Here is a 13,692-nt window from a genome sequence, read left to right on the forward strand (position 1 = left end):
CTGGCCGTTTGAGGCCGGTTTGAACGGTGCCGTTCTGACATGGTTGATACCATTTCCTGCCATGAAGTCCTAGAATTCAATGCTTGTAAAGCACGGGCCATTGTCACTGACCAAGACGTCCGGTAGACCATGGGCGGCGAACATTACCCGTAGACTTTCTACCGTGGCAGAGGATGTGCTTGAATTGAGAATGTCACACTCGATCCATTTGGAGTAGGCGTCTACTACAACCAAAAACATTTTTCCCATGAAAGGACCTGCGTAGTCCACATGGATACGTGACCATGGTTTGGCGGGCATGTGTTGCACCTGCGAACATAAAGTTCCAGGTCTGCATCTATCCCTGGCCACCAAACGTGTGACCTGGCAATTGCCATCATCATGACAATGCCCGGGTACTCATTGTGGAGTTCTCTGATGAACATCTCTCTGCCCAACTGGGGCATGACTTACTCAGTTTCCCCATAGTAGGCAACCTGCCTGAATCGAGAGTTCATCCTTGCGCCTGCGAAATGGTTCGAATTCCTCAGGGCATGCCCCGTACGTGGCTGCCCAGTCCTCATTAAGGACACATTTCTTGACTAAAGACAGTAGCGGGTCTCTATTTGTCCAGACTTTGATCTGACGGGCTGTCACGGGTGAGCCTTCGCTTTCGAAAGCTTCTACAGCAATGACCATCTCAGCAGTATGCTCGGTTGCCCCCTCGGTGGTGGCTAGTGGGAGCCTGCTGAGTGAATCGGCGCAGTTTTCAGTGCCCGTTCTGTGCCGAATTGTATAGTCATAGGCGGCTAACGTGAGTGCGCACCTCTGTATGCGGGCCGATGCATTTGCATTTATGGCCTTGTTGTCGGCCAAAAGGGACGTTAGGGTTTCGTGATCTGTCTCCAGCTCAAATTTCCTGCCGAACAGGTACTGGTGCATTTTTGTTTTACAGCATATACACATGCAAGCGCTTCCTTTTCTACCATCCTATAGCCCCGTTTTGCCTGGGACAGACTTCTGGAGGCATAATCTACCAGCTGCAACTGACCCTTGGCATTAACATGCTGCAACACACACCCGACACCATAGGATGATGCGTCACACGTTAAAACAAGTTTCTTACATGGGTCATATAGCGTTAATAGATTGTTGGAGCATAACAAATTTCGTGCTCTATCAAAATACATTTGTGGAAAATTAGTTGCTGTAAAAAAAATTCACTTTGCTTTTGTCATCTCCGTATGTACTGGAAGATCTAATAAACCCACATTCTACATGTATTAATTGATGTCAAAATACAACTAAAGGTAGTGACATGGAAACCCTTTAAAGGTTCAACATGGAGCACTACATGTGACCAAATGAGCAGCACACTATTTTGCGATACAAGTTTCAAAATTCATTGTGAAATGAACATATGTAATTCACGAGTGAACTTTGCAACAATGGTGAGATATGCTTGATCGCTGCCACACCAATACAAGGGCAGACGGCCATAGATTTTGGTCTCTCTACTTTGATGAAAATGAATTACTCATGGAACTTCAGAGTGGAATTTCTCAAGGGAAAGTGATGATAGGCAACATGCATGGGATGTGGGCGTCGCTGGCAAGGCCGGCATTTATTGCCCACCTAATTGCCCCTTGAGAAGGTGGTGGTGAGTCGCCGCCTTGAACCGCTGCAGTCCGTGTGGTGAAGGTGCTCCCACAGTGCTGTTAGGGAGGGAGTTCCAGGATTGTGACCCAGCGACGATGAAGTTCTGTAAAGACATGGCAAATCAAAGAATCAACATATCCTCTTCTGTAATGAAAAGGCTTTCGGGGACATTGCTACAGTATTTTTACTTTGTTACAATCTGTCAAGATTGTCTACGTTGTACTAGAATGTATGTGTATACTTCAAAGATGGCTGTATCATTAAACAGTAACAATCAAAATGGAAAAACACATAATATAATGAAGGACATTAAGCCAGAGGCAGTTGTAATCTCACAAAGATTTACTTAATTAAAAAAATCACTTAGTAATTCTAATTCAATTGTTTAAGTATTTTTTCCACCGTTGTAAACATTTGAACAAAAGGACACGCAGAATCAAAAGCTACTGTACTGAGACATTATTGAATGGCACTGCAATTTTATCAAAACCAAAAAAAATGCTACAGTCGAGGGAGTATATATTGATTTATATCTCTTCAGTCTCAGTAAAAGTTTACTTAAAATATGCATGTCAAGAAAAATTTCACAATACATACACTAAAGTAAGACAATTAAATAAAGCCTGCGAATAAAACATTCGAAGTGTGATCCCTGAAAGTAACAAATCAAACATTCAATTATGTCTTCATGTGCATTCACTCAAGAGTGACATAAGTTGCATCTAAAGTAACTCCACAGTCATTGTTCTTCATAGATATCAGGACATATCCATTATTACCCCAGTATGCTGACCAGGAATTTTTAATAAGCCAGTACGACTGACCATCCAGGATTCCATAACCAACAGCGAGCACAGCATGATCCAGGTCATACACACTTTGTCCTGAAAGAACAACATCATAATGCTAAAAACCATGTCCAATCCAGTGCAATGCATACATCCTAAATATTTCTATACTATATTCAAGTACAAACTCAATTTGGAAATGGTTTGAATATTGTAATTTATGAGTCAGGGTAAGAAGGAGTTTTGTGATCAAAAAAAGCGATGCATTCAATAACAAATTTTCCGAGGTTCGGTATGGCATGGATTAGTTGCGAAATAAAGGCTCCACTGCTCTGCAGCAATGATTAATCTGAACCACAAACTCAATTCAGACACTAGCCATTGCTGCAGCCTCTCAGAGAATCAAGGGATATGGGGATTGGGCGGGAAAGTGGAGTTGAGGTCGATGATCAGCCATGATCTTATTGAATGGCGGAGCAGGCTCGAGGGGCTGTAGGGCCTACTCCTGCTCCTATTTTCTTATGTTCTTATCAAATAATTCAATGAGATTGCTCATAATCAATTATTTAAGGATCCTTAAGAGTGTTGGGCAAATGAGACTCGTTAATAAGTTTGAAACCACTGCCAAAAGCCATACGACAGGGGCTACTGTGGGGAAACAGCTGCTATTGGTGAAGATATTGCTTGTGAAAGGCATCTTCAATTCATGCTCTAGGATCTGTTCTCCTTGGCCCTCATACCTAGAAATTCAGCTCCGGGCTTTTTGCTGCAGTGTGAATATCTGCCCTGCTCCCCCCACTTCCGCCCCGCTCCTGCTGTGTCGTTAAAGACGTCAGCGGACCGCAATGGTGCCGCTCCGGGAGGGAAATTCAGCTGCAAAAGTCTTCCGGATGCCGGTCGGTGCCTCCGACAGCTTTTTGTGTTGATGCATTCCTGTTGGTCAGAGGCGCAGCTGCCCTTAAAGGGGAGATGGCGCTGCTGGCGACGCCATTTTATTTTTTTTGTTGCCCGACTGCCAGGTCGGACCGACAATTATGCCCCCGGGTTTGGCTGGGCCGCCAACAGGCAGCCTGGCAGCCCCTCTTGGGTGCCAGGCCTGGCCGAAACCCTCTCTGGTGGCCCAGTGGACCTAACTTAAAAACATGCAGAGCCCGCAGCGGCCCTCCCCTTTAACTGAAGGGGAGAGACATTGTGACGCGCCAACACGATGACGTCACAGCCCGGCACTGATGACTGACAGTGACAGAGACTCTGTCTCGCTCCCACTTCTGCCCCCATTATGACTGACTTCTGCCCCACTCGAAAAAAAATGACAGAGCTGAATTTCGCAGGATGGGCCACTGCACCCATTGCAGCAGCCAAAACACAACAAAAACGGAAGGTGCCACCCGTTTCCAATGGGGGTGAATTTCAACCCAGTAGCTGACTGTGACTGTGCCCACTAAATTCAATTTGCCACTACAAACAGTGAATAAAACTCATCAGTAAGTAGATTTACACTTGCATTGATTTAGAAGAGCCACTAAATTTGTAGATTAGGCCTATACACTCTCGAGCTAAGAATGAGAGGTGATCTCATTGAAATATACAAGATTCTGAGGGGGATTGTAAGGATTGTTGCTGAGAGGATGTTTCCCCCTGACTGGAGAGTTTAGAACCAGGGGTCACAGTCTCAGGATAAGGGGTCGGCCATTTAAGACTGAGATGAGGAGCAATTTCTTCACTCAGAGGGTGGTGAATTTTTGGAATTCTCTGCCCCAAAGGGCTGTTGGATGCTCAGTCGTTGAGTGTATGCAAGGCCGAGATTGCTTGATTTTTGGATATGGGGATCAGGCAGGAAAATGGAGTTGAGGTCGAAGATCAGCCGTGATCTCATTGAATGACGGAGCAGGCTCGAGGGACGAATGGCCGACTCCTCCTTCTAATTCTTATGTTCATTAAAAAAAAACACAATATATATCTCTAGCTATATATATCCCTATATATATTTTAGACTAACAAAATTATGATCACCTTGCCAGACTGCACATTGGAACCAATATATCGAAGTGCTAACAAATGCTGAATATTTATACATTTGTTACTTTATTTAGTTTTTAATTTGAATAAGATGCACTGAACATACTATAAAAGAACCTGGTAAACATCGCACTAATTGTCGATATTTTGAGACTGCTAAATTGTGATTATACTGCAAAGTAATATACTTCATTAAAAATGATACTCAATTTAGCTAGACAGTAAAAGAACAGTTTATTATGAAGTTACACGTTCTGTTGTATACTTTCTTTTGAAATACTGACTATTTGAACATGTTTATTACAAAGAAAAATTTGTTCTGTTTTCCTTCACCTGTACAATATGAAAGTTAGAATACTTACTGCACTTTGGCTCATAATATACCCCATTGCTGTAAAATCGAAAGGACTTTTGTGTAGCATCCATCCCAACAGACACTGGTCCATTTTTGAAGATGGCCATCTTTAAGGTATCCTGGTTTCCTGAAGTGACATTGGTGTAGTGCTTCATCTTTGCTGTCATTGTGGATTGATTATAGTGGCAGAATCCATTCTGGGATGGAGTAAAAATAGAAAGTTCAAAATAGATAGCACTGAAAACGTAAGTGTAAAGCTAACCATAGATTTCAAAACCACAACAATCACTGTTCAAAGGAATGCAAGGCTTCAAACTGCACAGAACAGTCTAGCTATTACTGTCAATACACTTTTATCTTTTTGTCTACTGCCTAGTAAAAAGTGAACCATTTCCATTACTTGAGAACAGTCATTCACTATTTTGGAAATCGGGAGCACTGGCCGGAATTTTCCGGGTGGGTCAGCGGGCGGGATTGGTGGCGGGTCGGGTGGGAAGTTTGATATTTTTGACAGTGAGTTGGGACCTCGCTGTCAACCCGCTCCCACGTGCCTTTCCCGATGTCTGGTCTGTCAGTGCTGAGCAGAGCCGACAGGCAGTTGTGGGCAACCCAATTCAGGTCATTAGTGGCTTGTTTACAGCCACTCAAGAATGATTTTCAGCTTACCTTTTGGCATCTGACAGCTTGCCCACGAGTTCCACGCTGGTCGTGGACCATGTCTGTCAAGCTGAGGCGGGAGTTCAGTGGCCATTGAATCAGCTGATGAGTTGACAGCTTCAAATGTAATGTAAAAGCTCCTACCTCCCTCGATTCGCAAGCACCCCTGGGATTACTTGGGTTTGGCCAACCAATAAAAGAAGGGGATCCCCATTCATACTTATGGACTACGGAACTCCCATTGGTATGAATGGAGATCACTTAAAAAAAATACGTGAAATAATTTTTTTTAATTACATATTTAAAACTAAATATTAATTTTTTTTAATTACATATTTAAAACCTTTTAATTAAATATTTAAAACAAAAATTTAATTTTTTGAAAAAATATTTTGTTTTAATGGGGCTAAAAATAAACTTACCTTAATGGGCAGGTTTTTTTTTATTGTGCAGGTATAAATGAGTGATAACATTTTATCTTTCTATTTTTGTAAAACTTTATGCTGGGAAAAGCAGGCCTTACACCTGTTAAAAGCATGCAAGAATTTCAAGGACATGCGCTGGGCAGACGTTGGGTAAATAGCCCAACTCTCCGCCCGTGAATGCACTTTTCTTTCGGATTCATACGATCTGTTAAGAGAATTCTTGACAGATCGCAAGTTCCGGATTTCAGGGCATGCGCAGTGCACACCTAAACCCAGAACTTGTGGGCTCTTTGTATGCACCCGTAGGGACCGCAAAACCATTATTTCAACTATTCAGCGTTTAAGGAATTTGTTTCGCACAAATCCGGAGTTTGGAAGAGAGAGTGCATTTTTATCAAATTGATTGATTAGCATACCAGTCTTTATAACCTGCCAAAAAGATGGTTGAAATTGCAAAGACAGATTTTGTATTTCAGTGACTGCTCTATTGAAAGCCCAGCTATCCCCCTCTGATCTTCAATTGCCGAGTCTGCCACTGTCAACATCTTGGGGGTCACCACTTATCTTGAGCAACCATATTAACACAGAGGCAGGCAGTCGGGCTGAACGACCCCCTCGACCGCCCACTGCCTGGACCGGTTAATGGCCACCTTGGCCAGGCCCAGGAGCAGTCCAACGAGGAGGCCTTCTGACCTGCCCGCTCCCCTCCGCACAGGGTGACCAAAGATCAGGAGCGTGGGACTGAAGTGCAGCCAAAATTTAAGGAGCAGCCCCTTCCAATAACTGAAGAGGGGCTGCAACCTGACACATTCTATATACACATGGAACACGGACTCTTCCAGACCGAAGAAGTTACAGGTGGCCTGGGAGTCCGTGAATCTACTTAAAAGCCGTGCAACACCCTCTAGGCCAAGTCCTCAATGAATAAAGGGAGGACTCCCGTATAGAGAGCACTCCATTGGGGCCTGCCGCCTCCTCCGGATGGCACTTTGGTACGCCATGGCGTGTCCGGACGGCAGACAAGGATGACAAATGGAGGGTGTGCAAGAGCAGCCCATGCAGGAATCCCCTCCATGCAGAACTGAAAAGCACGGAGGGGATTTCCCGGATGAGGCTTAAGTTGTGAGATGCAGTTCCCAAGGGAGGTTTCGGAGCTTTCAACAGCTCGGCAAACCTGTGAGCATTCTTATAGGTGCATACATTACAGAGGGAAATAGAACTCAGCAGGTAACCCCTTAATACTAACCTGTCCCCTGTAAGAACCATACGACTCTTCAGTAGAAATTCCACCATGTTTCAGGACAAATTCAAACGCCTGCGATTCTAGTCCTCCATCACAAGCAATATTTCCAAAACCCCATGAACAATCCATCAACATTTGTTGAGACAGCAGGACTAAAAATCCGGTCTGAAAAGAAACGCAAACCAAGTACCGAATATAAGTTTACAGCAACAATGTTGTTCATGATTATTCAGAAAAAAATGAAACGACTCCTGAACAATTGTTTAGGAAACCATAAAGGATGTCCATTTCGAGATCCGATTGATCTACACCTTATAAATTAGACTCGGGGCTTCATAGAATGTTTAATCAGTTTCATTCAATAAAATAATCTGATCATTTGACACTTCCCAACTAATCATTAAAGAAGAAAAGAGAGAAACAACTTACCCAAAATTAAGAATCAGAAGCAGCCCAAATGTGAAAGTGGAGCTGAGTCCAGGATCAGATCAGCCATGATCGTATTAAATGATGGAGCAGGCTCGAGGGGCCGAATGGCCGACTCCTGCTTCTATTTCTTATGTTCTTATGTTCTATCCCTTGGTCACTCGCCTAGGAATGTTGGAGGAGTCACTGCAAGTCTACCCTCGGTCTAGAAGGTAGACTACGTCCTGTGACACCTCCAAAATAGATATGCTGAAGTGACCAAATGTGAGAGTCATGTTTTTGGAAAGCTTTAAAAGGGTGAAATAGTTCAACGATTTTGTATGTACAATAATGAGGCTTTTACATTTAATTCCACTGTTTTTAAAGTAATTGGTAGAAGGATTAGAGGGACGTTGAGGAGAAAATCTTTCACCAAGAGGATCGTGGGGGTCTGGAACTCACTGCCTGAAAGAGTGGTAGAGGCAGAAACTCTCATCACATTTAAAAAGTACTTGGATGTGCACTTGAAGTGCCGTAACCTACAGAGCTACGGACCGAGAGCTGGAAAGTGGATTGAGGCTGGGTATCTCTTTTTCGGCTGACACGGACACGATGGGCCGAATGGCCTCCTTCTGTGCCATAAACTTCTCTGTTTCTATCCCTCCACATTCAAAGTCAAACAGAATACAGCATCAGTCCACAAATACCTGCAATAATATAGCCATTACATTTAATTTAGATGTGTCCACACCGGGGAATCTAGAACTAGGGGGCATAGTTTCAGAACAAGGGGTCGCCCATTTAAAAAGATGAGGAGGAATTTCTTCTCTCAGAGGGTCGTGAATCTCTGAAAATCTTTACCCTAGAGAGCTGGGTCATTGAATATAGTTAAGGTGGAGGTAGACAGATTTTTGAATGATAAGTGAGTGAAGGGTTATGGGGAGCGGGCAGGAAAGTAGAGTCGAGGCCAAGATCAGATCTTATTGATCAGGCTCGAGGGGCCCTGTGGCCTACACCTGCTCTTATTTCTTATGTTTTAGCACTTCGTCACTCGCCTGGTCATTCGTCGTGTCCAGGCCAGATCCGAGACCGTCCCAACCTCTGTCATCGAGCTACAGTACACGGACGGCGCTTGCATATGCGCACAGACATAGCCAAAAGCCTTAGACTAAACATCCATAAGGCAAAGGTCCTCCACCAACCTGACCCAACCACACAGCACTGCCCCCCAGTCATCAAGATCCACGGCGCGACCCTGGACAACTTTCCATACCTCGGGAGCCTATTATCAGCAAGGGCAGACATTGACGACGAGATCCAACACCACCTCCAGTGCGCCAGCGCAGCCTTCGGCCGCCTGAGGAAGAGAGTGTTCGAAGATCAGGCCCTCAAATCTGGCACTAAGCTCATGGTCTACAGGGCTGTAGTGATACCCGCCCTCCTGTATGGCTCAGAGATGTGGACCATATACAGCAGACACCTCAAATCACTGGAGAAATACCACCAACGATGTCCCCGCAAGATTCTGCAAATCCCCTGGGAGGACAGACGCACCAACGTTAGCGTCCTCGACCAGGCCTGTATGTAAAACTCACTTTCAAATGGCCGTATAACATTAAATGGAAACTTTACATATTCAATACATTTAAGGGAACGAAGGGCAGAGTTGACAATAAATCTCCAAGGACAGTAGGGAGTAAGCTGTCTGGAAACATAGATAATACTATTGTAGCAGCTGAACTCATGGGAAAGGGATAGTTTGCTGATAAGAAGCCAGGTGCATAACAAGCCATGGGAAACCAGGGCAGGGTTGAACAACACATCATGGGAAACCAAGGCAAGGATAACACTGTAGAACAATACATTTCAGAAGGCTGAGATCGGCCTCATATGCTATGGGAGATGGACAGGTTGGGAAACCACTCAGCAGCCAGTCTGATCAGGGTCAACCAATCAATGATGCTCCACTGATAAGCTGTCGGCCAACCGGTGGTCATAGAAGGTTTTGTAGGAGGGTCGCACACCTCGAAAACTGTGCATGTAGAACCCTTGTACTTTGAAGGTTCACTCCTAGGCGGCTAGGTTTGGAACGCTTCCCCTGCATATGCTTGAATAAAGATCGGTTGAACCAAGGTTTCATCTGAGTGATTCCATGGTCGCTATACAGGCAGGTGTCGACTCCTTATTTCATGGAGTCCACTTTGAAGAAGAGAAGTCTTTTTACCCCGACACCAGCATCGAAGCACTAACCACACTCGACCAGTTCCGTTGGGCCACATTGTTCGCATGCCTGATACAAGACTCCCAAAGCAAGCGTTCTATTCGAACTCCTACACAGCAAGTGAGCCCAAGGTGGGCAGAGGAAACGTTTCAAGGACACACTCAAAGCCTCCCTGATAAAATGCAACATCCCCACCGACACCTGGGAGTCCCTGGCCAAAGACCTCCCTAAGTGGAGGAAGTGCATCCGAGAGGGCACTGAGCACCTCGAGTCTCATTGCCGAGAGCAATCAGGAGCGTGCGGCAAACCAGACTCCCCACCCACCCTTTCCTCCAACCACTGTCTGTCCCACCTGTGACAGAGACAGTAATCTCATATTGGACTGTTCAGTCACCTAAGGACTCACTTTTAGAGTGGAAGCAAGTCTTCCTCGATTTCAAGGGACTGCCTATGATGATGACTCGCCTGGGAATGTTGGAGGAGTCATTGCAAGTCTACCCTCGATCTAAAAGGTAGATCCTGTGGCACCTCTAAAATAGGCATGCTGGAGTGGCCAACTCTTCCCTTGCACCTCCAGTATTAGACTTCAGAAAGGTTTACTCTGTGCAGCACAGTTAAGTGCAGCATGTGGGCAATTTTGAGTTAGGACAACCTTCTCATCTTTTTAGCTCCCAATGACACACATCTGTCCATGTCAACTTCCATTATTCTGGATAACACTTCAACCCCAAACAGTCTCCATCAGTGGAGGCCCACTTTTTGTTGCCGAAATTATTACTGTAACAATTTAAATGCTATTTATATACTATCTGAATGTCTGTTGAGAACCAGCCCACACTGATGGGATGGAAGTCTGCACTGCAAGGTGAAATGAGCTTTCTGTTTTTAGTGAATAGGGTTCACAGCACAAAATTGCCCCGAATTGGCATGAACCGGCAAACCTCACTCCAAAGGCTAGAGGATGGCGGGGTTGGGATTTGGAAAATATCACATTGGTGCAGCAGGGATGCTATCTAGAAAGCCAAGGCATATTATTCTGCCTCTAACCATGCTTTACCTGATCCTGGAGGTTTTTAAATGCTTACACAGTGCTCAGAATAAAGTGTTCCATTGCTCAACACAGACATCCCTCATCTTGAGCGCAACATTTTCTCTCTCTTTCACTCACACAAACACAAAATGAAAAAGTCCACTTTAAAAAAAAAACGAGAGTTACCATTATGGCAAGTATAGTACAGATTAAAGTTTTGTCCATTCTGTCCCAATCATGTGTTTAAATCTAACCTATAAAGGAGATAGTGGCCCCGAATTTAACTCTACGTAGATTCCCCACTCAGGCCCGAGTTAAAATTACAGTCTGGTCTCAATAATGCCATTGGACCACAACCTGCAGATGTAAAGAAGGACCCCTGTTGGCTCCGGGCGTGTGTTCTTGCTGCCTGCTCAGGAGAGCAGGTTAAAATTACAGATGTTACGATCATGGCCAGAGCAATTTTAACTGCCCACACGGCAGGTTTCTGCTGAGTGAGTAGGGGTAAAATCGTTCCCATCTCCGACTAAAATTGTCCAATTCATTTGATATTTCACAATTTTGAAGCAGGTCTCCATCAAAGTTTTGAGTACCAACAATTAGGAGTTCTTGATTAACAGCAGATAATCATTATTCACGTAAACAAAGACTTGCATTTATATAGCGCCTTTCACGACCACCGGACGTCTCAAAGCGCCTTACAGCCAATGAAGTACTTCTGCTGTGTAATCACTGTTGTAATGTAGGAAACGCAGCAGCCAATTTGCGCACAGCAAGGATTAGGGTTATGGTTAATGTGATAATGATCAAATAATCCGTGTTAGTTATGTTGATTGACGGATAAATATTGGCCAGGACACCGGGGATAACTCCCCTGCTCTTCTTCGAAATAATGCCATGGAATCTATTTACGTCCACCTGAGAGCAGACGGGGCCTCGGTTTAACGTCTCATCCGAAAGACGGCACCTCCGACAGTGCAGCACTCCCTCAGCACTGCACTGGAGTGGCAGCTGGTGGGGATGTTGCATTTTATCAAGGAGGCTATTTCCCTTAGATGGGTCAACAACCAGGGACATAGATTTAAAATAATTGGTAGGAGGTTTAGAGGGGATTTGAGGGGAAATGTTTTCACCCAGAGGGTGGTGGGTGTCTGGAACTCACAGTCTGAAAGGGTGGTAGAGGCAGAAACTCATCACACTTAAAAAAATACTTGGATGTGCACTTGAAGTGCTGTAACCTACAGGGCTACAAGAGCTGGAAAGTGGGATTAGGCTGGATAGCTCTTTGTTGGCCGGTACGGACCCATTGGGCCAAAAAGACCTCCTTCTGTGCTGTAAATTTCTGTGATTCTATGATTCTAACCATTGTAATAATTTTCAAGCACATCATTCACCTTCAGAAAGAGCGCTCCTTCTAACACACCAGTTGAACTAAAGCTCCAGCAGGAACCACAGACAGCTTGATCTTTCACAGGAGTGACTGCACCTGGGAGATACAAAAAATTCAAAGGAAAATTCATAAATCTTTCCTTTAAATAAGTTGAATGAATCTGAGTATTGCTAGACAAATTCAAAAACAACAACAACTTGTATTTATATAGCGCCTTTAACGTAGTAAACCAACCGAAGGCACTTCACAGGAGCCATATCAAGCAAAGTTTGACCAGGAGAAATGAGGGCAGCTGACCAAAAGCTTGGTCAAAGAAAGGTGGAGAGGTGGAAAGGTTTAGGAAGGGCATTCCAGAGCTTGGGGCCCCAGCAGCTGAAGGCACGGCCACCAATGGTGGAGCGATGGAAATCGCGGATGTGCAAGAAGGCAGAATTGGAGGAGCGCAGACATCTCGGGGGGGTTGTGGGGCTGGAGGAGATTACAGAGATAGGGAGGGGTGAGGCCATAGAGGGATTTGAAAACAAGGATGAGAAGTTTTAAATACTTAATAGCATCCTCCAAATTTTACACGTAAAAAAATATATATTTTGTTCCTCCTCTGGAAACCCGCTGTTTCAGCTTATCTTCTGGGTTTGCAGTGTTCACAAAATGATTCGATGTTTTAGTAGTTTTATGAAATGTTAAAACATTCAGCTGCAGTGTAAGTGGAATGTTCAAAGCATTGAAGCAACAAGTGTTATTTAAATTGAATTCCAAATGTCTCATTTTATGTGACATGTATTCCCAATATAAAACGCTCTGACTCCCATAAATACGTCTGGCCAGATACAATCCACCTGAGCTACTATGAAAGTTGCTCGACTGACACGGTGAAAACACATGGTTGATGAGTTGAGAATTTTTTAGTTAGATGTATTTTTTAAAAGTCAGGAACTCCCTTACTTGCAGTTTGTTTTTTAAAGCACATATGACACTCAAAACAAATCAACCCAGTCATCTGGACAGATGTCTAATAGATAGATTTCATCCTAATATATTTGATAATCAAAATCTGCACAACATATTGGCATTGACTCAAGCTCAGGGAACGGGAGGCAAGCCACCAGTTTACATATAACTACATTGTATAAAGGGTGGTGAATATATAAAGAGAAGAAAAACTTGCATTTATATAGCGCCTTTCATGACCACCGGACGTCCCAAAGTGTTTTACAGCCAATGGAGTATATTTTGAAGTGTAGTTACGGTTGTAATGTAGGAAACGTGGCAGCCAATTTACGCACAGCAAGATCCCACAAACAGCACTGTGATAATGACCAGATAATCTGTTTTTGTATGTTGATTGAGGGATAAATATTGGCCAGGACACAAGAGAGAACTCCCCTGCTCTTCTTCGAAAGAGTGCCATAGGATCTTTTACGTCCACCTGAGAGAGCAGACGGGGCTTCAGTTTAACGTCTCATCTGAAAGACTGCACCTCTGACAGTGCAGCACTCCCTCAGCACTGCACTGGAATGTCAG

At 44.2% G+C, this 13,692-nt stretch overlaps 1 protein-coding gene across 1 annotated transcript in view; it reads right to left on the reverse strand.

Moving 5' to 3' along the window:
* Positions 1 to 2,334: 2,334 nt before the first annotated feature.
* LOC139280295 (digestive cysteine proteinase 2-like) overlaps positions 2,335 to 13,692 on the reverse strand; it is a 42,064-nt gene continuing 30,706 nt past the window's right edge. The window contains exons 7-10 of the mRNA XM_070899967.1: positions 12,176 to 12,267; positions 7,129 to 7,290; positions 4,808 to 4,997; positions 2,335 to 2,522 (exon numbers count right to left, since the gene is read on the reverse strand). Of these exons, the coding sequence (XP_070756068.1) occupies positions 2,335 to 2,522; positions 4,808 to 4,997; positions 7,129 to 7,290; positions 12,176 to 12,267 (632 nt within the window). The remainder of the gene's footprint in view (positions 2,523 to 4,807; positions 4,998 to 7,128; positions 7,291 to 12,175; positions 12,268 to 13,692) is intronic.

Source organism: Pristiophorus japonicus, chromosome 14, assembly GCF_044704955.1.
Source record: "Pristiophorus japonicus isolate sPriJap1 chromosome 14, sPriJap1.hap1, whole genome shotgun sequence".
In the NCBI taxonomy this organism is placed as follows: domain Eukaryota; kingdom Metazoa; phylum Chordata; class Chondrichthyes; family Pristiophoridae; genus Pristiophorus; species Pristiophorus japonicus.